The 27,841-nt window shown below is 42.7% G+C and overlaps 1 protein-coding gene across 1 annotated transcript in view; it reads left to right on the top strand.

Annotated features, from left to right (window-relative positions):
- Nucleotides 1-27,841, top strand: part of SMS (spermine synthase) — an 83,843-nt gene that overhangs the window by 18,959 nt on the left and 37,043 nt on the right. Inside the window, exon 2 of the mRNA XM_030574838.1 lies at nucleotides 16,155-16,275. Coding sequence (XP_030430698.1) covers nucleotides 16,155-16,275 — 121 coding nt within the window. The remainder of the gene's footprint in view (nucleotides 1-16,154; nucleotides 16,276-27,841) is intronic.

A 27,841-nucleotide genomic window follows, 5' to 3' on the forward strand; every position in this document is an offset into this window, starting at 1 on the left:
AAACTGACATCCTCCGAAGTCTGGTGGAAGAGCTGCGGGGTCACAGAGTGCCGCTCCAGCCCATGTTTAACCTCCCTCAGTACTCACCATGTTCCATATCTTCCACACCCAGACGTGTAAGAGTGCGTGGGGGAAGGCTTTCTGCACCCGCCCACTCCACCCCCATTGACAGTCCAACCAAAAGGCTGTCATTACATTGAAATGTCCTTAATGGCCTTTTTCTTCCCTCCTATCCTCCTCCCAAACCACTCCCGGGGTACCTTTTTATTTCTCTTAATCTTCTTATAATTACATGCTTTTCAAAGCAAGTGGGAGGGTGGGTTGGTTACAAGGAATGACTTTATTTCCATAAGCAAGCTGTAATGGAAGGCGGGGGGGGGTGGGTTGCTTGCAGCAGGAGTCAATACAGGGGGGAGGTTCATGAAGGGGAAACAAACACAGCACTCACACCATACCCTAGCCCATGATGAAACTCGTTTTCAAGGCTTCTCTGATGCGCACCGCTTCCTGGTGTGATCTTCTAATCGCCTTGGTGTCTGGCTGCGCGTAATCAGCGGCCAGGTGATTTGCCTCAGCCTCCCACCCCGCCATAAAGGTCTCCCCCTTACTCTCACAGAGATTGTGGAGCACACAGCAAGCAGCAATAACAAAGGGGACATTGGTCTGGCTGAGGTCTGAGCGAGTCAGTAAAGTTCTCCAGCGCCCTTTTAGAAGGCCAAATGCACATTCTACCACCATTCTGCACTTGCTCAGCCTGTAGTTAAACAGCTCCTGACCACTGTCCAGGCTGCCTGTGTATGGCTTCATGAGCCATGGCATCAAGGGGTAGGCTGGGTCCCCCAGGATAACTACATCCCCAACTGTTATTTTCTGGTCTGGGAAGTATGTCCCTTGCTGCAGCCGTTTAAACAGAGTAGTGCTTCTGAAGACGCGAGCGTCATGAACCCTTCCTGGCCATCCCACGTGGAGGTTGGTGAAACGTCCCTTGTGATCCACCAGTGCTTGCTGCACCATTGAAAAGTACCCCTTGCGGTTTATGTACTGGGTGCCCTGGTGCTCCGGTGCCAAGATAGGGATATGGGTTCCATCTATGGCCCTCCCACAGTTAGGGAATCCCATTGCAGCAAAGCCATCCACTGTGACCTGCACGTTTCCCAGAGTCACAACCTTTCGTAGCAGCAGCTTAATGATTGCTTTGGCTACTTGCAACACAGCAGCCCCCACAGTAGATTTTCCCACTCCAAATTGATTCCCGACTGACCGGTAGCTGTCTGGCGTTGCAAGCTTCCAGAGGGCTATTGCCACTCACTTCTCCACTGTGAGGGCTGCTCTCATCCTGGTATTATGGCGTTTCAGGACAGGGGAAAGCAAGTCACAAAGTTCAAAGAAAGTGCTCTTACGCATGTGAAAGTTCCACAGCCACTGCGAATCGTCCCACACCCGCAAAACTATGCGGTCCCACCAGTCTGTGCTTGTTTCCCGGGCCCAAAATCGGGAGGTTCAATGGGTAGAACCTCCCCCATTACCATCAGGAGCTCCAAAGCGCGGGGGCCCGCGGTTAGGGAGAAATCAGCCTCCAGGTCCTCATCATTCTTGTCACCGCGCTGCCGTAGCTGCCTCCTCCTCTCCTGCATTTGCAGTTCATGGTTCACCATAGACAGCACGAGAATGCATGAGCTGTTTACAACGTCCACGATTGCGCTACTGATCAGAGCAGGGTTCATGCTTGCTGTGCTATGGCGTTTGTTCTCTGTTCACCCAGTAAAAAAGGCTCGAAATGGCTGTCTGCTGCTTTCAGGAAGGAAGGGGGTGAGGCTGTACCCAGAACCACCCATGACAGTGATTTTTGCCCCATCAGGCATTGGGGTAGTAACCCATAATTCCGAGGGTCAGGGAAGACTGCAGGAACTATGGGATAGGTATCCACCGTGCAACGCTCTGGAAATCGATGGTAGCCTGGGACCATGGACGCACACCACCGAAGTAATGTGCCCTAGTGCGGACGCGTAAAATCGATTTTATAAAAACTGTTTTATAAAATCGATTTTAATAATTTCGATTTTATTCTGTAGTGTGGACGTGGCCATAGTCAAAGGTAGATATGAAAGGCGAGGGAAGCCCAACGGCCGTATATGGGGGATCAATAACATTCGAACAAGGCCAGAACTCCTGCTACTTTGGATTCTCAGAAGGAGGAGGCACTTGAGGCTTCATCTCTCAGCATCTGGGTAATAGGTGTTTGAAACTCAATCCTTCCCTAGCTGCTGGAGGAGAGCAGCTTTCTGTCTCTGTTTTGCATTGCCTCATTGCTGCTGAAAGAATGGATGGAGGGTTTCTGTTATTGAATCCCTCCCTCAGAGCTGTTAGTTGCAGGGGAGAGATTGTGGGTGTCTGCTAGTGTATTATTTTCTCTCCCGTTCCCTGTGAAGGGATAAGTCTGCACCAGGCTATTCTTTCTTCCCATGCCTCTCTTTTACTGGGACATAACCAGTGTCTGCCTGTGATGCTGCTGGGTTGTTTTCCCAAAGATCAGTAGCTTGAAACTGATGTGATTCTTGATAATGTCACAGGTGTCAGTAGGGTTCTGAATAGCAGCAGGGAAACTGGTCAGTCTCATTTAATTTCACTCTTCTGCTGCTTGGCAAACTTAAGGATGACAAAAGGAACTGGAGCCATCTGCGAACCCAGAAAACACATTGCTTTGGCTTATTTTTGGATAGTTTATCATTTTAGCTAGAAGGACTAATAAACTTTTTTTTTTATGAAAGATTAGATTCTGTAGAAATGGCTGGCCTAAGACCTCATGCTTGCTGGGAAAAGCTTTCCATTTACCATTGTTGGTTAGTTTTTGCATAGTGGTGTGGTGTGTTCAACCCAGGCTGTACTTAAAGATCTGGTCTACATGCAAACTGTTGCTGAAAAAGCAATCAGCTGTTCTAATTACAGCTGGTTGGGTGGCAAAACAGCTCTTTCTTTATTTCTGTCAATATCAAACTTTTGGAAAATATCTATTTTTATTTGCACCCTTTTGTTTTGGTGCAAGTCTCTGTGAGCATTGTCTGTGAAAGAAGTGGTATATCACTGGGCCACTGCGCGCTCTCTCTCTGTCTTTCAGCTATCTTGCAGGAAGCATGCCTTTTATGGAATTAGCATGCCAAATTCTGACAGGCATGATTAGTGTCTTTAAGCCTTTTTTCTCTCCTGGGGAAGGTTGTTTTGGGACTCATCCTGGCTTAATTGAAAAACATTCTTTGATTAGTTGGAAGTTTTTCCTAAAATGTTCCCAGCTCCCTAGCAGTGCTGAAGGGACCTAAAAGTTGCTTGGCTAAACTAAGCAAAACCATGAAATACTTAACACAATAAGAAACAACTTGTATGTGTGTGTTTTAATTGCATTAGGGCAACAGTTAAGTAGGAGTCGTCAACAATAGAAAAGGGATGGAGCCAGGTCATTGAATTCCAATGAGCAAAGAATATTATTTGTGCTGTACACAAGCCAGGAAAAGTGCTTCTCATATTGAGGAAACGTAGTTAGGCTCTGTGAATCAAGCAACTGTTTTGGAGATTGATTTATCATCTCTGACAAGTGAGGCTAATGCATGTTTATGCAACTAAAAATCAAAGCAGATACTGAAGTGTGACCTTTGTTTGTGTTTCAAACTTTGAAACAAAGGGCCCGCCCTTCCCAAATAGCTTAAATCTCAACCACTCTGAAAGTATTTTAAATCTGGCTTTGTTAGATCCTTAACTGGCTGTAGGATAGATAGACTTTATATTGGAATGAAGATTTTTCTAGTGATGACCAGTTACAAAAAACATCCTGTGGGCTGGTGACTCTTGGGTCTGATTTGATTTGTCTGTCTACACTGGCCCTGATCCTTCAAGGAGCACTGTGATGGTGAACTCTAATGCCCACTCAGAGCACCCTTTCGGGATCATGGCTTTAAATGGTTAAACTCCTCAAGCCATGGAGTATGTCTTCCTTGTGTCCTCCTGAGCTCCCAGTGCTTAGCAAATAAAAACATGGGTGTGACTTCAGATGAGCAGAAGTCCAGAGGCCAATAAATACACCCCATACAAAAGGAAGAGGGTTTTTTTAGTATTTAATGCCAAAATTGAGACATTTTGTAGCCAAATAGACCAACTCAAAGCAAGGTTTAGGCAGTAAATGTCCAAGCAACATGGTAGTAAAAACACCAGCACCTTGTCTAAGCGAGTGTTCCCACTGTTAGAGGTGTACCAGTGGTCTCAACAATAGGTCCCTACCCCCACCTCCCGTAGACAAAATGCCTAGATTTATGTACATTATTTGGGCACTTCACTACTATTTCCCATGTTTTAAATAACACCAATAGTACACTAGATTCTTTGACTTGGTATTCTGTCAACCTAGAACTGTCTACATGGGGACTTAGGTTAGCATAGTTACACTGCTCATGGGTATGCATTTTTCACACCCCAGAGGGATCTAGGTTATGCAGACCTAACTTTCTAGTGTAGATCAGGCCTAAGTCTCCTCACCTTTATTTGCAACCCTGGCTTTCTCTGTCCTATGTTATCCAGTTTAGCTTCTAAACTTGTTGGGGGAGTGACCATATTTCTCATCTGTAAAGAGCCATGCAAACTATGGTACTATATAACAGGGGTTCTCAAACTGGGTGTCGGGACCCCTCGGGGTCGCAAGGTTATTACGTGGGGGGTGGTGAGCTGTCAACTGTTGTAGGATCAGCAGTGATCTGTATGCTCTGTATAACCTGTATGCTCAAAAGGTCTGTTACACTCCCCCCCTTGTCTCCTCTCCCTCTTTGAATACCTGTGAAGTGGCTTTCCCCCACCCCTCCCTCCTGGAATGCTTGTGGGATGAATGGGCTGGTTGAACAGCTGGAAGATCAGAAGCGCTCCTAGACAAGATGTCTGGGACTCTAATTAGGCAGCACTCACACACCCAATGCATGGACACTGGCTGAGGTGGAGTGTGACCAACCAGATGCAGCCAAGTCATCTCTAGTGCAGGCCATGAGGAGCAGATCCTTAAAAGGGGAAGGGGCCTTGTGCTCAGGAGTGCACTCACAAGCTAGTACCTCCCGTGGAGGCCCTTCGGGACCCACTGTTGCATTCCATCCTGCCTCGGGATGACTTACCTTCATTGCACCATCCATCACTGTGCTGTGGGACACTTACCTTAAAGGATCCTGACATTTCCAGTGCCGTGCCTGTCCTGGGAGCGTGAGTGTGTGAGTGTGATACCCTCCCCCAGCCTTCTTTTGAGCTTAGCTATCAATATAACAAACATGCTGCTTTCTGCAAACTCTGGTGGTCATTAGTCCTCCCTAAGCTTACTAGCTGACCCAATTTTGGGTAACATCAACTTCCACCCCAAATCCCACTTTGCCTCCAGCATTTATAATAGTGTTAAATATATAAAAAAGTGCTTTTAATTTATAAGGGGAGTTGCAGTCAGAGGCTTGCCATGTGAAAGGGGTCACCAGTAAAAAAGTTTGAGATCCACTGCTGTATAACCAATGCTTATACAGCTATGCAGTTGTTAAGAATGGGAAGTAAAAATGGGCTATCCAATTGAAACTTCATGGGGGATTTAGATAGAATGGAATTTCCTCAGGATACTGGGATTATGGTTTCTAACAGACTTCACATTTTCCTCAGGATACTGGGATTATGGTTTCTAACAGACTTCACATTCTGCATTTACTGTGTTTAATTATAGGCTGTGGTGTTGGGGGCTGGCTACCAGTTTCTCAGGACACAGGCATATTCATATAGGTTTGAAACATTTTAATCCATGATAACTATTCTTGTGGCAGAAGTTTGCAATTCATCTTGTTTAAAATGAAGTTTTTGTCTTTGAAGCCAAACAGAAATATATGTCCTTTAGTGTCCTTTTTAAAGACTGAGTAAATACATCCTGCCATGTCAATTTATTAATTTTCTCAGAGCTGAAGTCGTCAGGCACAGTTGATGCAGAACTTCAAGCGATGAGATGTCTCACAGAACTAACGCCACTGTGAACATACACATTTTTAGTTATTATTTCGCTCATGTTTTAGAGCAATGTTCTCTATCTTTTGTGTCTAGCATGATGGGACTCTGGATGCTGCTCTAATACTAGTAATTATTAACAGTTTTTTAATTCTGTAACCTGAGAATTGAGATTATAAATGTGCTTTAAAGGGACATCAATTTATACATCACATTGGATTTTTTAACTGACCTTTTACAGTTCTCTTCATGCATCTGACAACCCCTTAAGGTATTTGCAATGTGAGCACAGGCAGAGTATAGCAACTAGACAGTTGTGCTTTGTTTTGTTTTACATGTATTGGTGTCTGAATTTTCACAACTGTCCACTCATTTGTATATTTTGGAGGGGAGGGGAAGAGAAGGGAGAGAGAGACTTTTTTTTTTTAATGTTATTTCAGTTGACAAAAATTATCAGGGAATTCAGGCACACAGTTGCTTCAGATCTCCTGACAATTTCTGTGACTTGCAATCACATTTTTAAAAAGAAACAAGGTTTCTCTTATACTCCCCTTCCTATGTGAATACAAAGAGAAAAGTGAACATCTTCCTTACTAGGATTCAAGAAAAAAGACAACTACTTGAGTATCTGTAATATAATAGAATGCAAATAGACTAGATCCATAACTATGGTGAATCTTGTCCATGTGCATTGGGTTGAACTGATGGCAATGGTCCCAGCCCTGTAGCTCCTACTCGTTTGTATCATATTGGCCTTGTAGCTGGAACTCATCAAAGCATTTTTGTTTCAGTACACATAAAAGAATAGAATCATGCTTGCCTCTCATAACTATATTGAGTTTGCACTGCTTGTGAGAATTAAACATAGCAAAAACTTTAGTCACTAAGGCCTTGTCTACAATGCCACTTTACAGCTCTGCAACTTGCTTGCGCAGGGGTGAAGCATCCCCATGAGCACAGCAAGTTTCAGCGCTGTAAAGGGGCAGTGTAGACAGTGCACTAATGCTGGGAGCTACTCCCCTTGTGGGGGTGGTTTTTTTACAGCACTGGGAGAGCTCTCCCCCAGTGCTGGTGCTGCGACTACACAGCCAAGTTAAAGCACTTCTGCGGCAGCACTTTACTGTTGGTAGTGAAGACATACCCTTAGGAAAGCTGATGTTGCTCTGAATTCCCACAGGTAGCAAAAGTTTCAGAGCTAAGGTACAGTTTTTCATAGGCCTGGTCTGCCCTAAAAAGTAAGGTTGACTCAGCTACATCACTTGTGTGGGGAAAAAAAATAATCCATGTCCCTGAGCCGTTTAGTTAAGCTAACCTAACCCCTGGTATAGGCAGTGCTAGGCTGATGAAAGAATTATTTCATTGACCCAGCTACTGTGCCTCAGGGAGGTCGGTTACCTACGCTCACAGGGGAATCCCTCTTGTTGGGGTAGGTAGTGTCTACAATGAAGCACTCTAGCAGCGCAGCTGTGTCACTGTAGCATTTCAAGTTCACACAAGCCTTTAGTCCAGTGTTTTCCAAACTTGGGACGCCGCTTGTGCAGGGAAAGCCCCTGGTAGGCCAGGCCGGTTTGTTTACCTGCCGTGTCCGCAGGTCTGGCTGAGCACAGCTCCCACTGGCGGACATGGTGTCCCAAGTTTGGGAAACACTGCTTTAGTCACTTTTCAAAGTAGTTCGAAGTTCACCTGCAAAAAGTAAAAGTTCTCTCTTCTTGGCTTATGATATCTAAATAAGATCTGACTCAAATTATAATCCTCCCCATCCCCCAAAATAATTAATTAATTTTTTTGGTTACTTGGTTGGCAATATGGATAGGTAGGACTGGAGTAGAATATTTCTCAGTTTGAAAAGTAATCTTCTGAAAGCAGTTCTCCCAACTGCAATGGCTTTATCAGTTTTTTTTAAAACTCAATTTCAAACAGCTTAGATAAAAATTCCTTCCTTTCTGGGTTGCTCTTCTTTTCACTGTCTTATCACATCACTCCCTAGTGGGGTGTGGTATTTTGTTTTGTTTTTTTACCTTTTTTCCCCCCTCCCCAGTCCACCAAGGAGTACGTCAGCAAAAACAGTGAAGTCAAGACATGCAAACATAAAAAGCAAAGAACTCCTTTTACGTCTTCTCCATGCAAAATTTTCCTTTCTCTAGCAGTCACCTTACTTTTATTACACTATCTCCTAGAAGCTCCAAGTGGGCTAAGCATTATGAGTATTAAAGAAATTCAGTTTTGCTCTTGGTCTTTGTACATTGTATAGTTTCTACATTCCTATTTTGATAGCGTAATTTTAGAACTTCACTACTACTGTGACCATCTGTTAAGGAAAAGTAGCTCTCTGAACCCATCTCCCATATTATAGACATGAGCAGGTGCACAGGAAAACCCAATGTTGATCCACTTTCCCATGTACAATTGAATAATAGGTGGGTTATTTCCACCCAGATTCATGAATATTCTGCTTATTCAGAGATATAAATCAACTTGAAATATTGGTGGCTGCTCACATGTGGAAATTTATTAAAAATTCTGTTCCCAAATGCCTTGATAGTTTTGGTACAGAGCTGTGCTTCCTGCATTCTGTGTCTGCATGGATCTAGTGTGCATGAAACAAAGGATTTTCCTATGGTGTTTTTCTTACAGAGAACAGAATGCTTCTAAACGTAGTACTGGGGGAGGTGTTTGTTGCCAAGGCCAGTTGTTTTTAGTGGACATACTTTCACCAACTTGAAGCAAAAAGTAGCTCAGTTGTTTGAAAGCTCATGTTAGAATGGGGTTTGTTATGCTCTTCAGTTTCTTCTTAAAAACATGCCTTCAACAAAAGCTACAATTAAAAGCTATTACTACAAGAACAAACAGCCTCCCTAAACTTTAGAAAACCGGGAAGCCTAAGACTCTGCTCAAAATAAGTAAATGTGAGAAACATAGTTAATGAATAAATTGTTTTGCTGCTCTGAGAACCATCACATTTAGCGATGAAGTCTCTTTGGAGGTCGCTGAGCTCCCAAATTTCCACCTCTTCCTAAGAGTATATACATTCTTGGTTTTATAAGCTCCACTCCTGTAATCTGCTCAAGTGGGTGAATTTGCCCTTCCTTCCCCCCACCACAGCACTAAATTACCTTTGGGATGAGGCCAGAAATATTGCATGCTATCAGTTAAATGAAAATGTACCTCTTAATTATATGACTAATGCACTTGATTTCTGCCATTTCTACAGCTGTATATAATCCACAGATTTATTTGCCACTTCCTAAATCAAAAGAGTGCAGTAGGGGGACATCTACCCTTCCCCCTCAACCCGAATTCCTGTACATGTGCTGACAAATTAACATTTTGATAATACACATAGCTAGTTTCTCTATAGATATAAATTTTATAGCGCCATACTGTTATATCATGGGATATATATACGGTAAGAGCAAATGATAGTGTGTGGTAAAGGATCAGATTTGCTGCTATTGAAGCCATGTAACTATGGACTACAGAGCACTGGTTTTATATATTTGCAAGTTCAAACTCATGCATACAATGCCTTAAACTGTCACAAGTTGTCAGGCACTCAGATTGCTCTTTTCCCAGGCCACTTATATATTTTCACATTGTGTGGAGGTGAATACATACTAACACCCACTGGCATAAGTATGTGTGCTATACAGTAGTATTTGCATAGGTACGCTGTTTCAAACTATGCATATTCAGTGTCATATCTTACATCAGGTTTATGAGTTTTGCTTTGTGACTTAGTCCATGGATTTATTTAGGAACAAAGCAGTCTTCAAAACTGGAGAGGTATTCAACAGTGCGGTCTTTGTGACACTCTATACCTCGGGGATGGGGGAGGCACCTTGTAAGCCCCATATTCATAATTTTTATATAATTGTGATATTTCATATAAAGCATGCCAGGTAAGGACTCGAGGGAAGGGCTGTGATCTGCTGAAAGTCATTGTTCTATCTAAATGTGTATATAATTAGCACATATGAAGTTATGAGATTGTGTTGTATGGTTGTTTCTAAAATATGCTGTGAGTTGTAGAATTGCCCAGATATTAGATCCCCAGGAACAATAGGAAAGGAGCTAACCAGTGCCCGAGCAGGTGTCGAACAACCATCAGCAGCCGTTGTCCAGCAAGGGAGTTACAGTTCAGTGATTCACCTGCACAGGGCCACACCAGGGGAATTTCTCAATTTTGCCTGGTGACTTTGCCCATCAGACATACCTGGACTTGTGTTCTCCAAGCACATGGAATGAGGATGTAAAATAGAGGACAGAGGCCTCATGGTTTGTCCTGTATCTTCTCCCAACTACGCTGAATGCAACAAGAATGCTAGAGCTGAGAAGACTAGTCCCCAGACTAACAGGAAGAGCCTGCATATGAAAGATTGTAACCAACCTGCAGTATCCAGTGGAGTGAGAAAAACTGCTTAGACCAGAGTGCCTAGTCTAACAAGGTTGAGAATTTAGACTGCGTGTTTATCTTTTATTTTCCTTTGGTAACTACACTGACTTTTGCCTATCACTTTACACTTAAAATCCATCTTTTGTAATCAATAAACTTACTCTAATGTTTGTCCTTATCAGTGAGTTTGACTGAACTACTTGGTAAATCTGCTCAGGTTATAAAGGCTTGTGTATGTCCACTTCCCTTTGATGAAGTAGTGAACCAATTAATAAACTTGCATTGCTCAAGAAAGGATCCTGAGCAGTTCAAGATAGTATATTCCCTAGGGTTCAAGGCTAGGAGCCAGGGCTGGGGGGGAAGAGATTTGGCTGGTGTCTTTCTCTGTGATTCATGAGTGGCTCTGAGACAATTCATGCAATCTAGTTGGGTGTGGGGCTCCACATACAATTGTACTGACTGGTAACAGCACATGGAGGGGTTTGCTGCTTGTCACCAGTAAGCAGGGTGACCAGATAGCAAATGTGAAAAATTGGGACGGAGTGGGGGGTAATAGGAGCCTATATTAGAAAAAGACCCAAAAATAGGGACTGTCCCTATAAAATCGGGACATCTGGTCACCCCTACCAGGAAGACATTGTGAGAGACAACCCAAATTAATGAGTTAAGGGGGCACAGCTGTCGCACTGTCTGTGGTTGCACCCCATCACAGTCTTATTTCATTTATTTTATCTGACTAGCAAGAACTAAACATATAGAAGTTCATGTTGTATTTTTGGAAACATCACATTAATTGTGTTCATACCTTGCCATGAGTTTTAAGGAGCTCAGTCTGTTTATCTTACAGAGAAGTTTAAGAAGCAACTTAATTGTGGTGTAGGAGTAGCTACAGGGAGAGAACAAACCACAAATTTAGAGGGCTTTTTTAATCCAGGAGATAAAGACATAACAAGATCAAACGGCTCAAAATTAAAACTGGAACAACTCAAACTGGAAAAAAGATGTATTAAACAAGAGGGTAATAAACTGTTGAAACAGATTGCCAAGGGATGTTGTTGGAAACTCTCTTTTACATGGAGACTTTAAATCAAAGTTGGATATCTTACTAAAAGAGATGGTCTGGTTCAGCTGCAAATTATGGGGCTGAATGCTGGAATTACAGAGTGAAATTCTATGGCTTGTATTGTCCAAGAGATCAGACTAGCAGATCATAAGGGCTTTTTTTTTTTTTGTCCCCATTTTGCCCTTAAGACAGCATTTAAATTCATTGATTTTTATCAGTGAGCAGCCTTTTGGCAACTGTAACTTCAGAGGAATGTCTGTAGCTATTCCAAACTGCCTCTTCTAGAAGCGCAAGGTTATGCACAGACTGGATGCGTAAAACTTATGCAGATGTGACGTCATTGTACATAATAGTAATTCTTGTTTTGTATTCTTTGATATCTAATCCCTTGCAGCTCCTTTCATTTCAATGCATAAATGCCAAATACTTAGATAATCATCAATTCTGTACTTGACATTTTAAATAAATGCAATCTGTTAAATTTCCATGTGAACTGTAAAGAAATTTCTGTGGCCTGAACTTGCATCAGAATTTGAGCGGAATGGAAAGGCTTTCTTTCACTTGAGTTGTTGTTATGGTCAGAAGATAGACTTTGCCTTGCCTGGGGTTGCTCACTATACTGATCCTCCCGCTCTGAACGGGGGTATGGGGGCAAGTTCACTTATTTTTAAAATGGAGGAGTGGTGGGGGACAACGTGGTGGGTGTCAGTATTCCAAATACTTCCTGGCTACCCAGTGGTTGTGATGATGCAGCTGCTCAGCAGCATCCAAGTGAAGGTCTGGAATTCATTTAGGGCATGTCTACACTTATCTTCAGTGTAAACACTGCCTACTCTGACAGGAGGAGTTACTCAGTTGGCATAAGTAATCCACTTCCCTGAGAGTGATAAATAGGTCAGCAGAAGAATTCTACCATCAACCTTGTGCTCTCTACACGAACTTAGGCTGCCTTAACTATGCTTCTCGGGGGTTTGGATTTTTTACATCCCTGAGCGATGTAGTTATGCCTACCTAATTTTCAAATGTAGACCAGGCCTTTGTGGTTTTCACTCTAATCTGCTGGCCTGGAAAGTGTTGTGTATATAATTAAACTAACTAGGCACCCATCAGTTTCATTTTCATGCTCCTATTTCATTTCCTGGTTCTTATGATCTTGTAGGAGAAAGCAAGGAGGAAAGGAAAGAAAGTGGGAGGGAGAATCTGATGGGAGGGGGTAGTAGTAGGGAGGATGTGTGGGGGATGGGATGGACAACACAAGAGACAGTATCAAGGGTAGAGCCTAAATTAAAAAATGCAGAACCAGTTTTCTTGCCAGGGAGTGACTGTACCAGTCAGTACTAGCAGTGCAGACAACAGAAGCAGGGGAGGGTGTTCGATACCCAGTCATGAAAACCTTCCTTCATAACACCGCTATAAATACCTGAGTCTAGTCTGTGCTAGTGCTTACACCAATGGTGTATCTCTACTGCTGCTGGACAGGAAGTATAAAAATTGCTAGTGGATATGGAGCCAGGGAGAGGGTCTAAAACTTCCTAGAAAATGTGAGTATGAAAGAAGGCAAAAAAAAAAAGTTGTGGTTTTTTTGAGGCGGGAGGCTAGAGATTACATTTGATTATGTTTCAGCTATCATCATAATGGGAATAGTTAATTGAGCTAATTTGCCAAATAAACTTAGAAATAAAATCTCCCCAGTAAAGTGTTTGTTTGAATTTACACCATCGCTTAACACTGCATGCATATTGTGGAGGTTTGGAAGGAGAGTCCAATTACACTTGTGCACGTGTAAACACTACACATGAGTAAAATTAGTAGCCATGTCAGCACACACGTTCTTCAGTGCTTTTCAGTAGATCTTGTTTTTTCTTAATTCTAATTAAGCATAAATTGCAACCCGGGGAGTGTAATGAATGAGATGTAGAAGATAAGGTAAATGTGAACTCTTGCTTTGTTAGCTCTAACATTATTTGATCTTTATCTAAAAGGCAGTGCAGTGCCTTCTCAGCTTAATACATTTGCAAGAGAGATGAATCACATCATTCTTGTGACTTGCTTGACAGAGAAAAATAAGGGAAATATTTTTTTGTTCCTCTCTAGTATTTCAGTTGGTTTGGTAAAATTATATGGATGATAGCCCACATGTCTGAGTACAGCTTTTACATAATGTCAATCAATAATCAGGTTGGCAGTTTAGTCTAGTAGTCTCTGTACATGGTGGAAGATAGAGGTTCCTAAGTTTTAGGGCTTGTCTGCCTGGGGAAACTGACCATCTTATGCAGAGTAATTGTTGAATAAAATCATTTTAACACTGGAATAGTGTCTGCATATAGCTATATTGGCATAACTATAGTTATAATTATTCCACTATAGCTAAACAATATATTTCCCTGTGTACTAGACTAGCTGCTTGTTTTGCTATGCCTGTCTTGCTGGGTAGTCTTAGGGCAACAGAGGTTTAATTGGGGCTTGGTGTCTTTTATTTTTTTTTTAAACTTGTCTCAGAGGGTTATGCTTTGAAGCTTAATGCAATGTACATCAAAACCTGAGTTGTATGACACTTTTCTGCCAGTTTTGCACTGAGTCCCATGTAATTTTACCAGAATCACTTATTTTAGCATGGAAAACTAGTTCCAAGGTCAACTAACTTAAGTCACAATTTAGTTTTAGCATTTCACTCTGATGCAGCTTCTAAAATACCATAACGAGGAAGCAAAAGATGCAGTCTCTTTATTTTATGCACATCAGACTTTTGTGCTGTAGCTTGATTGTTTTATCTATGAAGGGATGATTACTGATTTACTAAAGTAGATTTACCTCTTTTTTTGGAGATAACAGAGCAAATGAGTCTCAGATGTTGCTTGCATTAAACTCAGTGCGATCAAACTAGGGTTGACTTTGGACAAATGTTTATGTATATTGTATATGAACTCTAGCAGAATAACTGGATTATAGTTGTCAGGTTATAATGGCCTCCTCTTAAATAAGGAAATGACAATTCTGCTCCTCCATCTTTTGGGATTGTCTAATTAATGTAAGTAAATAACTAAGGGAACAGGCCCTAAGTAATTTCATTTTAGTTTAGAGTTGGCCTGTGAAAGTCTACTAAACCCTGGAATATCTCTAGTTTGATGACTTAAGGCCCTGAGCCTTTACTGAGTTCTGTGCAAACAGACCTCTCTGTTCCACAGACAGGGATCAGCGCATAATTTGATTTCTCTCCGCAGAAAATGTGTGCCGTAATATGAAATGTTTAAAATTTTGCAAGTAACAGGATTTTCAAAAAGGGCTATTATTTGGAAGAGATTTAACAATCTATAGCACAGCTATGATGCAGCACTCAATCAAGGAGAGAAAAGGAGAAGATGCTTTTGATTTTCATTTGGTAAACTACCAGGGTGGATTAAGGTGCTGTAGAGTACCAAATGTTTTCATTTTATTTTATTTTCACTTCACAATGTAGAGAAGGTGAATAATGCTCAAGGTAATCAGTAGAGACCTGCTTCTTTAAACCTTTGGGACAGAGTATGACAGCAGTTCTGGCATTCTTCTGTTATAATACAGGATGCATTTGAATTTTTGTGTAGGGAAAACCTGAACCCTGACATCAAAGAAGGAATGCTGATAGGTTTAGGGAAACTACAGTATATAACTGCTATAGTTAGAAGGGGACAGACCTAGATCGAAGATTGATTTTCCTCAGGTGAAGAGGGAAAGAAACTCTAAGGTGAAAGTTTGTAGCTAAGGGATACAAAGCAATAGTAAGTGCTAATGCAGGTTTCTCACCACCACCACCAATACCAACAGGGAGTTATATTTTTTAATTGACTGTCAAGAAGCCCTCCAGCAGAGACTTCAATCTGCACGTACTCTCTGTTGGTCATCACTTTTCTATCAAGAAAATACTGATTTATGCGCTGTCTCAGATTGGATGTCCCAATAATAGTCACTTTTAGAAGCCTTGGCCTGTATATTTATTTTTTAAGAAAAAGTATCAAACCCTTCAGTTAGGAATATAAACTTGATAATGCAAATTGTTGTCTACTTGAGTCTTGCTAGAACAGCCAGAAATCAATAATACCAAGAGAGGTGTTAACTTCTAGCATTCATCTTAATCGTTTGGTAACTTTTAAGTTTCCCTCTTCACCTGAGGAAATCATCTTATTGCTCCAAAAAGGAATCAGGAAAAGCTTGGCTTGTGTCTTGAGTAGAATTGGTTGGCTCATCTTGCCCAGTCAGTCATTGTTATTGGAGATAATGTTAAAAGCCCTAACCTGGGGAGAATACTAAATTGCGAGGTCATCGAGTACAGTAGCTTCTCTATTATCAGGTCTCATCATAATTAAAATAGTACAAGTCTGGAGTCTTCCTTTCATGGTAGAAGTGATTGAGTAATATGAATCCTGTTAAACTACTTTGTCCTATGATCACCCAAATCTTAAAAAAAAACGTGTCTGATGGAACTTCCTTGACCAGAAAGATGTCATAAAGGAGGGAGGGGACAAGGCACCCCCATAGGGTACAGTTGCAGACTCAAAAGCCGCTGCCTCAGTGGAGGAACAAGGGCGGTCCAGAGTATAGCTGCCAGACTGCAGCCAAGAACTACAGAACCTTTTTAAAATATAAATAAAGCAGCAGGTGTGTTTAGTAAACTTAACCTTTGTCTGAGAATGTCTTAACTGACTGTATTTTCCCTTCATCTTGCAGCTGATTGCAATGCCGTTCTTAAAGGTCTACAGCCTGTTTTTCAAGAGCAGGGAATGACAGAAACAATTCATAACTGGGAGGATCATGGTTACTTAGCAACTTACATCAACAAAAATGGAAGGTGAGTTGGATATTGGAGCCTGGGTTCATATTCTGACCAGATGAGTGAAGGCATCTATGAGCATAGTTACAGCTGTGTGAGAAAAGCAGCATTAACACCATCTGAGGTTCTGAAAGCAATCTATAAAAGGAACTGTATATCTGAAAACCTCTGCTCAACCCTTCATCCCCTAACAAAACACACAAACAAACAAACAAAACAACCCCAAAGGAACAGAACAGTTGGGTACTGGCTGAGACTTAGTTTAAATACTGTACTTAACTAAAACTCTTTTGAACATATTAAATTTAAAAGGTGTCTTGCTGTGTCCTTGTTGTTTTTCATTTTACCTTCTTCCCTATCTTTGTTTGTTTTTTTTCCTTATTCTAGATCATGGTGCGTCTCTTACTGTTTTTCAGCCTTATTTTTCTCCCCTGTCCACTCAGTACTGGCTTTACTTCCTTCCCTATATATTTTTTCTCTTATTTTATTTCTCCCTTGTGGCTTCCGAAAGGATCATGGAGTCTCCTCAGCTGAGCTAATCCACTGTTCCTTTGTGTGTGTGTGTGTGCGCGTGTAGGTATAGGTGTGTGTGGGGTACTCCTGTTGTAGCAGAATGAAATTAACCCAAACTTAATGCAATTCCATTGCTACCCAAAACTCTGAACAGTAGCAGTGAAAACTGACCACTCTATTCAGTTTACCCTCTGTTGCAGCATAGGAAGCATCTCAGAAACAGACAGCCAGGAACTGTTTCTCATCAGACTTAGGACAACCTGCATTAAATCACTTAACATTCCCAATGTGAACTGAATTCCATCTTTGCAGTCAAAATGGTTAGGTTTTTTTTTTCTTTTTTTAATGATATAATAAATTCTGCAGAAATCCAAAATTACACTTCTTCCAACTCCTGGCAAGTAGGAAGTTCTCTCAAAGGGGATTACTGTGTTTGAAGCCCTGCCATCATTTATCACGGCTGCTTTAGGCTCAGGATTCTCATATTTCCAACGATAAGCTAGTTATATGTAACCACGTTTTAGCTTTAGAAAATTGCAGCATGTGAATGATACGTGTACAAACTGAAGTGCATTCTCTGGAGAGAAGAAAAATGAAGTCCCCAGGGCTTCTGTTTTTCCCAGATCTGAGGAAGAGTTCTGTGTAGTTTGAAAGCTTGTCTCTCTCACCAACAGAAGTTGGTCCAATAAGGTCACCCGCCCCCCCTCGCCCCCCGGTCTCTGTAGATGTATTAACTTGGTATTTTGGCCCTTTATTGCCATTGCTTTTGGCTATTTTACAAACCCATTGTTAATTTCCAAAAAAAACTGGTTATGGTATGAGTGGGACACACTTTCATATAAGCAGATCTAATTGAGACAAACTAATAAAACCAGGCTCAGTTTATTCCCCTTAGTTGTTTTACCATGCAGAAATAGATTTTGTTTTGAAGGACTGCATATTAAAGTATAATTGGCCTATTTGACGCATCACATCACCAATTAAATTAGCTTTACTGCACTCATGCTTGACCATTTTGTAACTTTGGCTCATCCTTGAAGGCAGAAACCAAAAGCTGTGCAGCTTGACATGGATTTTATGCTTTGTGGGTTTTGTTGACTTTTTCATTTTTGTTTGTTTGCACTGGCATAGCAATGCTAATCTAAATGCAGTAGTGCAAGCTCAGAGTATAGAGATGTTGCACTTTATCCTAGTTTGCAAAGTGAGAAGTGTCACCATGGCTGTATGGGGTTTTCTTGTGGGACTTCTTTTCTTTCTTTCTTTATTTTGAGCTTTACCAGTGCAAAATCATGGTTTACACTATCGCAGGGGGTTTGTGATAGGAGCTTACACACACTGTTATATCATTTTAGCTACGCAGGTACAAAAATACTTGGTGCAGAAAAGGCCTTATATCTTCCACTAAAAAAGATGCTTCTTGAATCTTCTGCTATCTAGAGGCTTGTAAGACTGCAGCGCTCTCTCTGTCTTGCGCTCTCTTTCTCTCTCTCTCTCTCTTGTTTTTGTTTTTAAACGGAGCCCTCTTTACTAAAAGGTTAAAAGGAAACTCCAAATTTTGTAACTTTTGTTACAGCCCATTAAAGCATTGGTGGACATAGTTATACATTTGGTCAAACATTCGCTGGACTTAAGAAAACCCTGAGGCCTTATATATGTAGAATTTGTATGCTAATAAAACATCTTTAGATTTACAGTTAGTAACTTTGTACATTGTTCTGTCATGCACCTGTAGTTTGCCCTTGTGTCAAAAGACCTTTATATTATTCCATAGGCAGTGGCTGGAGTTAGTTACCTAACAAAACTATTTTGGCTTTGGCAAGAAACCTTGTAACTCTGATATTAAGGCCTCAGTGGAGGGTGCTGTAATCGGACCCATCTTGCTGCACAATGTCTCTTCTTTGTGGGCCTGAACGAGGAGCTTTCATACTGGATTGCTGGGTCTTGTCAGGCAGAAACACTCCACTCTGAGTGGGAGGTGAAGCCCGGGAGGGAGAATAGCCATCCTTAATATCAAAGTACTCGCTTTGGATAGTTTCAGTACTTATCTATGCCCTGAACCAGGCAAAGAAAGCTGGGCCAATGCAGCGCCACATGCAAAAGTGCTAAACCTAGAAAAATGAAAATGTTTTGAACAATTCACAAAAATATTGTTAAACACTGTGTATATAATGCAAACTGTAAAATGAGCATGCTACTCTTTAGTTGTAGATTCAGAGATTCAGAGTATTACCATTGCTGTCGACAAAAATTCATCTGACAAAGACATTATTTGAACAGCCCTTTGGAAAACTGCAGCTGTTAAATGAATCAGAGCTGATTTGTGGATTAAGCTGCACTTTCCTGTTGTCATACCAAAATAACAGAGCCTCGTCCTTCTTTGTCTGAAGTTAAGCTAGCAAGAGTTACATTTGGCTAGTCTACCTGGTCCATTTAATTCATGATTTACTCTGACAAAGAACCTAATTGAAGAAGGCTCACTTGAAAAACATTCACTAATCATTTTGTCAACGCAAACGTAGGGGAAATAACCATTCACACCCCACGCAGAGGCAAGATACTGCCCACTTTAACCAATCAAATCATTGCCAGTAGTGGTGTGAATGAATATTTTCTTTGCTGTACCAGCCTCATTGACCAAACACTGAGCCGGCAAATACACCAAAGATCTCACAAGTGCATTGTGGGACCGCAGCAATTTTTGGTTTTGATCAATACTTTTAAAGTCACTTATGTAAATTGCATTAGCTTTTAAAAGGGTGCCTTGTGTTAAGCAGCACATTTCTACCTGAAATGTTACTGACTCTCATTACATGTAGTACATGACATTGTAGGGAAAATCATTACTGCACTTTCAGTGTATTTTTACTTTGTACATATGTGCTGGCACCTTCTATACAGCAAATGAACAAGAAAATAATGATGAAAAGAAAATGTAAAACTTCAAAAAGTGGCAACGGAATTCAGGGTGAAGGGGGCACTAAAGGTAATATCTGTAACTGTTTGAGTTTAATTTTTTTTAATTGATGGTGCCATATAAACGAATGCTGTATCTTACTGTGTTCTAGTGGCAGCTTTGATAGTGTGTGTGGGTAAACTTGAGAGTTGCATGTGGTGCCTGGGCTGGCATCGTATATGGGGAGAGCGGGAGGACTTGCTTCAAATCCACACTCGTGGTCTGTCTGTACAGCTGCTTTAAAAGCAAAATCTCTCTTTCTCATTAAAAAAATAAAAAATAGATGAGTTACTTCTCTGAGTAGCTGTGACCTTCACTGTTTTTTAAACCTCTGTTCAGCCTTGGAACAGAGTAGAGCACTGTGATTTATTGGCATTTTGTCAACCACGCTGGTGGTTCTGTAGATTATGATTCTGTCTTGTTCTACCACAGGAGGGCGAAGTATTTTTTTATCTCACGTTAATACCTCTTTTAAAAAAAGCTAGTCTGAACACTCTCCAACCCTTTGTTTCAGGGCTTGTCTTCACATACAGCGCTATAGCAGCGCAGCTGCAGCACTTTAGTGGAGATGCTCCTACGCTGACGGGAGAGCTTCTCCTGTCTGTGTAGTTAATCCATCTCCGTGAGAGGCGGTAGCTATGTCGTGAGAAGAAGCCCTCCCATCAACAAAGCACTGTCTACACTGGGGGTTAAGTGGGTTTAACTTCGGCACTCAAGGGTGTGGATCCCTGAGCAACTTAGTTTATACTGCGATAGGTCTGTAGTGAAGACCTGGCCTCAGGCTATAAATTGTATGGTTTACCCTCGGAATCATCCTAAGGTCAGAAGGCAAAATCAGATCTGTAGTCACTTGCTAACCGTGTCACTGTCTCTTGTAACATTGATTCTTCTTCGAGTGCTTGCTCATGTCCATTCCAGTAGGTGTGCGTGCACGTTCGTCGGAGACTTTTACCCTAGCAACACTCGGTGGGCCGGCAGGGCGCCCCCTGGAGTGGCGCCACCATGGCGTCAGTTATATACCCCTGCTGGCCCGCCGCTCCTCAGTTCCTTCTTACCGCCCGTGTCGGTCGTTGGAATTGTGGAGCGCAGCTTGCTGTTCTCCACCTCCCTAGCAATTCACTCGTCTTTTCTTATATTGTATATAGTTCGATTAATTGTAGTTAGTTAGTGTTATTTAGTAGTTGAGTTTGTATATTGTAGATAGTTCGACGGGATTGGGGGTTAGCCCCTTCCCCGACCCCAGTACCGGGCCCATGCCCGGCTCACCGGGCTTCAGACCATGCGCGGTCTGTCGTCGGCCGATGCCCACTGGCGACCCGCACGACGCCTGCCTTAAGTGCTTGGGCGAGGCCCATTTGACAGATAAGTGCCGGATCTGTAAGGCTTTTAAGCCCCGAACTAAAAAAAGAGCGGGACGTTCGCCTCAAGCAGTTGCTGATGGAGGCAGCGCTGACTCCCCACTCCTCGGCACTGGCACCGAGATCAACTGCTTCATCGGCACCGGAGCATACCTCCTCAGCGAAGACTCCGAGTCACCGACCTTCTCCAGCACCAGCTTCTACCTGGCACTGCTCACTGTCACCTTTGAGCAAGAAGCGCCAGCCTCCTGTGGCTGCTTTGCCCGCACCACAGTCAGAGCGCTTAGCCAGGCCAGACCGCCCGGCACTGCCGTCTGCCACGGCATCGACTTCCGCCGCACCGTTGACTCCGGCCTCGGACGAGCCATCGAGTCCGGTACCTTCCAGCTCCCCGGCGCGGGCCGTGGTTGAGCTTGTCATGCCCTCCACTCTGGGTTCATGCCCTGAACTCCCTGGGTTCTCTCTCAGACGCGTTCCTGATCCCCTGGAAGGGATGTCTTCTCTATGCCTTTCCACCCTTTTCCCTGGTCCACAGAGTCCTGCTCAAGCTCCGCAGGGACAGGGCCAGACTGATCCTAATCGCTCCGGCATGGCCGAGGCAGCACTGGTATCCCATGCTGCTCGACTTATCCCTAACAACTCCGATACCACTGCCACTCTGCCCAGATCTTATAACGCAGGACTTTGGCAGGCTTCACCATCCAGACCTGCAGTCCCTGCACCTGACAGCGTGGCTACTGTCTGGTTGAACCAATTCGAGCTCTGCTGCTCTGCCCAGGTTCAACAGGTCCTTTTGGGAAGCAGGAAACCCTCGACGAGGACGATATACCTCGCCAAGTGGAAGCGGTTTTCTCTTTGGTGTACACAACGTTCCCTAGTTCCAGAGGCCATTTCGATCCCTATTATCCTGGACTACTTGTGGTACCTCAAGGAACAAGGTTTGGCACTCTCTTCAATAAGGGTGCATTTAGCCGCCATCTCCACCTTCCATCAAAGGGAGTTGAACAGTTCCACCTTCTCTCACCCGATAGTTTCGAGATTCCTTAAGGGCTTGGAGTGCCTCTACCCACCGGTTAAGCCTCCTTCCCCTACCTGGGATCTCAACCTTGTTCTGACTTGGCTCACAGCCCCACCCTTTGAGCCCTTAGCCACTTGCTCTTTGCTGTACCTGTCCTGGAAGATGGCCTTCCTGGTAGCTATCACATCGGCCAGACGGGTTTCGGAGCTCCGTGCTTTAATGGCAGACCCTCCATATACGATCTTCCACAAAGATAAGGTGCAGCTACGCCCGCACCCGGCTTTTCTTCCCAAGGTGGTCTCTGCCCTTCATATTAATCAGGATATCTTTCTACCGGTCTTCTTCCCGAAGCCGCACGCATCACGCAGGGACCACCAGCTTCACACCCTGGATGTCCGCCGAGCCCTCGCATTTTACATCAGGAGGACAAAACCCTTGAGATGCTCGCCCCAGTTATTTATAGCAGTGGCGGAGCGTATGAAAGGTATGCCTATATCTTCTCAGAGGCTCTCATCATGGGTAACGTCCTGTATCCGGACGTGCTGTGACTTGGCCCATGTCCCGATTGGCCGTCTCACCGCTCACTCTACCCGGGCTCAAGCCTCCTTGACTGCCTTCCTGGTGCACATTCCCATCCAGGAGATATGCCGCGCAGCTACCTGGTCGTCAGTGCATACGTTCACTTCTCACTATGCGCTCGTTGCGCAATCAAGAGACGATGCCGCCTTTGGCTCAGCGATCTTACACTCCGCAACGTCTCACTCCGACCCCACCGCCTAAGTAAGACTTGGGAATCACCTACTGGAATGGATATGAGCAAGCACTCGAAGAAGAAAAGACAGTTACTCACCTTTGTAACTGTTGTTCTTCGAGATGTGTTGCTCACATCCATTCCACACCCGCCCTCCTTCCCCACTGTCAGAGTAGCCGGCAAGAAGGAACTGAGGAGCGGCGGGCCGGAAGGGGTATATAACTGATGCCATGGCGGTGCCACTCCAGGGGGCGCCCTGCCGGCCCACTGAGAGTTGCTAGGGTAAAAGTCTCCGACGAACGTGCACGCGGCGCGCGCACACCTACTGGAATGGATATGAGCAACACATCTCGAAGAACAACAGTTACAAAGGTGAGTAACCGTCTTGTATTTCTTAAATGCCTTAATTTTCCCATCTGTATAACTAAAATAACTACTATGCAGGAGTGATGTAGCAATGGCTTTCATTCATGTCTGTTAAATGCTCTGAGATCTGGTGGGAAGTGCTAATAGATGTGCAAAGTTTGATTTATTAAAATAATACCATTGAATTGTCTCAATCAGGATTGGCTTCTGTTCCCTCCCCTATTATGAGGAATACCTAAGTGACAGAAGACAACATTTTAGAAGTGATCTGTCTAGGAAAATATTTAGGCTGCCTTATGACATGTGAAGAAGGCCTGAAATGGGGGTGTGATGTTTTGTCTCCCTCCTCTCTCCCCGATAATCCTCTCTCAACCCTTAATTGAAGGGGAGAGGGTGCTGAATCCTTCACAAGGTGGACTTTTCTCTTTTTAATTTTTTATTTTAATTTAACAGGAGTTAACTAAACTCTTGACCCCAAATCTCCGTCCCACAGCTTCAAGCAGTATAAATAAGTCACTTCCTAGTTCACAAGTGTAAAGGACATGAAACCTGATGAACTGATGTCCTCTAATTGATGTCCGACCACCCTTAGCAGAAGGCTGGACAAGACAACCAACGTCGGCGAGACCTGAATGTCACATGTTAGAAACAAATAAAACAAGCAAACCCTGCTCCCATGGCGTATGCACGCTCTCACCCCATCTCCTATCCCCACCCTCAACCCCCTCCAAAAAAGGCAGCTCTGTGATTCCTTCAACATGTGTAGAGATGAAGGTGGCTGGCAGCATCCAGGCCCACAGCTGCAGCAGCACCAAGACCCCATGGCTGAAACTGAGTTCTGTTCGAACTCTTATCTCCACTATCCCTTATAGGAGGGAAAGACTTGCTTGACTTGGGCTGTTTCTCATCTCTTTTCACTTTCCCTCTACACTGCCACCCCCCACCACCCAAACTGAATGTTAATAACAGAAGTCAGATGTAGGAAAGGAGAGTAAAGCAGTTTTCTTCATAATCTTGTAGATGAAAAATGTGTTGCTTCTGTTAAAATATGAACAGTATAATTTGGCATTTAAACAGGCTAGACTATTTTATATATGCAGTATTCTGCCAAGTGGACTCTTCTTGCATATTAAATAGTTAAAGTATCATCTAAACAGGCCAAAAACTGCTTGCATCTGGAATTACTGGAAAACAAAATCTTTGTATATAGTTTCCTGTGGGCAGGGAGAGTCACTTCAGGAGCCTCAACCTGATAGACCTCTAAGTGCTACCGTAATGTTTTAATAAATGTTTTAATGTTTCTATCTTACAGACTACATTGACTATTTTCAGCTAGTCTCGTTATTAATGTAAAAATTAGTCTTGTTTTAGAACTTACAAAATTTAAACTTCGGTATTAATTTACTTTTCAGTCTTAAAAATTGCAGATTTTAGACGTGACACCTTGAAAATTCTCTAATAATGTAAGTAACTACAGATCTGATGCAATACCGTTTCAAGTTGCTGAAACGTCTCTCTTTGATTTCAGTGAGCTTTAGATCTGGCTCTAAACAAGAAGACTGAGTTGGTGGCATGTGGTAACAAGATACCTTGTTAGATTTTGCTCTCATTTGCTTCCCGATAATGTTGTGACTTCAATGGGGTTAAAACACCCCTCCCCCCAAAAACCTTTAAGTGAGAGGACTCTAGCCCATTGAGTCAATTATCTTCTTCTGGTTGCCTAACCAACTCAAAGTTAGGTCTAACTTAATAGTGACAAAAATTTGTTTCCTTCTCTATAGTCTTTTTTTTATATATATAAGAAATACTGAGGCAATGCTAGCAATTCAGAAAAACTGAACACCTTTTGATGACAGCCACCCTATGGTTACTTAGTGTGATCTCTCACTGGTCTGTCCAAAACGTCATATGCATTTTCAAATTCCCTGTGCAAGCTATATGAAGCATTCTCATTGGATGTTGGGTGGTGAAGGTAGCCTGTGATCATTGGCAACTTGTGGAAACTGACTGGTAGTAAGAGAACACTTACCTTAGGAAAGAGGATGAGCTTTGGACAGAGGGTAGTAACTGTGTTTGATTTTGTTGAGTTTTATTTACTGAGGAAGCTAACAAGTCTCCTGGCCGCACCATTGGACTGTTGCTGCCCTACTGTTGTTAATGAGTGGTTTTTTTTAAACCTATGATTGCAGTCATTTGACTATTTCTGTTTTTAAACTTGCTTAGTTAGTGGACACACTTAAATCAGTTTTAGCTTAACTAGGTAAACAAGTAAATCAGTAACCAGCAGAGGTTTCCATCAGCTTAGCTAAGCAGATTTAAAAACTGACTTTAGTTAAACTGGTGCAACTTGCCTTTAGAAAAAGGCTAAGAATGTCTTCTGTTTAGAGGCAGGAAGTATGGGCTAGATTTACAATTTGAATTAGAGACCCTCTGAACCACTCAGATGCCAGTTTGGGGCAGAAAGGAGGCCAGACAGCAATCTTCCACTCATGTAAAGCCTAAAAGATCCTGTGGTAACAGTTAAAATAAAATATAGATAAAATCCACATAGGTCTAGAAAAGCCTCTGCTTTATATTCTAATAGCTGCAAAAAAATAACCTTGCCTTTATATTGTGTGTCTATTTTAAAATGTTTACAAAGTATGTATGTATTGAGGAAGCATCTCCCACAGCTCTGAAATGAGCCACATTGGAGGTGAAACATGGCAGTTGTTAAACCGTAATAGTAATGCCTCACTTTAGGACAGGAAATTGGAATTACTGGGGGGGGGGGATTTGGGTAGAGGAGATGACTACCCAAATTAATAACTGGCCAATGGGAGGTGAAATACCTCCAATTGTTACAGTATGGGGATAAACTTCTGAAATAGCACATTTGATAGTGCAGTATTCTCTGGCACCGTGCAGAGCATGGGTTTAGTACAGAATAGTAAGAGTGCCACTCAGCTACATGTTCTAGCACTGCGGGTGGTGGTTAGGGATTAGTCTGACTCAATTGACTTAAAAAGTCAATAGGAGTACTTCCATTGAAGTGTTTGATCAAAAACCATGCAGTCTCCTGGACTGAAGGCATTATACATACCTCTAGGGCTAGTCTATAGCATGCTTGGGCAAGCACACTTCTTTAAAATCCCTTTCTGTAGTGGAGGGTGTCCAGCTATTGGAAAAAGTTGTCATGTAGGCTTCTGCATCCATGCTTGACTACTACTTTCCAGCAGGATTGTTGCCAGCCAGGGTTTCTTTTATAATGTGCCCAGAGAGCCTTAAGAAACAGACCAAGAGAAAGGGCTAAAAATGCTTTTAGGGATACACATGCATAGAGGACAATAGTGGCAGCTCTTTATAGAACTGGTTTTTGGGAAAAAAGAGGAAAAGATCACAGATGTTTTCAGTCTTTTATGTTTCTCCCCTGATATGTGGCCTGAAATCTTGAATGTCAAAAGATTTTGACCATCTCTAGGTTCTTAACTTAATAACTTCTATATATGACTGGGGAGTTATCCTTTTCTGGTAGCTGAAAACTTGCTTATACTATAGCAAATCTTGCTTTGCTGGAGCCAATCTCCTGCTAACTTTTACCAGATCCTAGCCATCCCAATCACGAAACAAAAACTACTCCAGAGTTTCCTGGCTTTGATGTTGCTTCTGTAGCATTTGTGTTCAAGGCAATGCTATAGTGTGCAGAATCTTGCAAAAACACCAGCTCTTACACCCAAGCATTGATGCTGGTGGAGTGTTCAGGGCTGTCAAAGTAAATTTGGGGAACATTCTGACAGGCTGGCTGGCTCTGCCATATAAGAATGGATGGGGGAAAAGATGGTGAATCTGAAGATTAGATGAGGACTGCAGTGGCAGTCCCCATGATTGTTTTAAAAATAAATGGCATAACCTGATTGGTTTTTACTATTGTATGTATTTCTGAAAAGCTGGAGAAAGTCTCACTGTGCATGTATTGCTATTGCTTATGTCCATCAATGTACTGAACATGCTTATAACTAAGTTGCTCTATTGAAGATTGTCACTAACATTTTACTATAGTGTTGATATGGAAGAAAGAACCAAACCATTATTATTAGAACAAAGTACCTGAGAGTGCTTTCTCTGAAGAGAATGGTAATGTCCTAATGTTTCTAAAGTGATGGATCAGCATCCTAGTGACTAAGCTGATCTTATCATTACAAGACAAACATGAATCTGTCACAGGAGTGGCCAAACTTACTGACCTTCCTAGCCACATACAATAATCTTCAGAAGTTTGAGAACTGCAAGATGTGCGCAACCTGCCCTGTGGGATGGCACCTGCCCAGGTGAGGCGCTTCTGGCCCATCGAAAGCCCTTAGATTCCCTCCCTGCAGGGCAGAAGCCCCTAATCCTCCCACCTTGCTGCAGGGCAGATGCCCCGAGCTCTTCCCTCCCCTGATTTCCCCCCCCCCCCGCCCCGTCTGGTAGGCAGAGAATGGAGGGTGCGTGGGGGGGGGTCCATGAGCCGCACTTTAACTGTGAAAGGGCTGCCTGTGGCTCACAAACCATAGTTTGGCCATGGCTGATCTATCACGTCACTGTCCATCTACTTTCCTCCATCAAACTGAACCCACAGGTTGCTTATTATGCAGAAGTTATTTACT

This window comes from Gopherus evgoodei, chromosome 1 (genome assembly GCF_007399415.2).
Source record: "Gopherus evgoodei ecotype Sinaloan lineage chromosome 1, rGopEvg1_v1.p, whole genome shotgun sequence".
NCBI classification, from domain to species: Eukaryota; Metazoa; Chordata; order Testudines; family Testudinidae; genus Gopherus; species Gopherus evgoodei.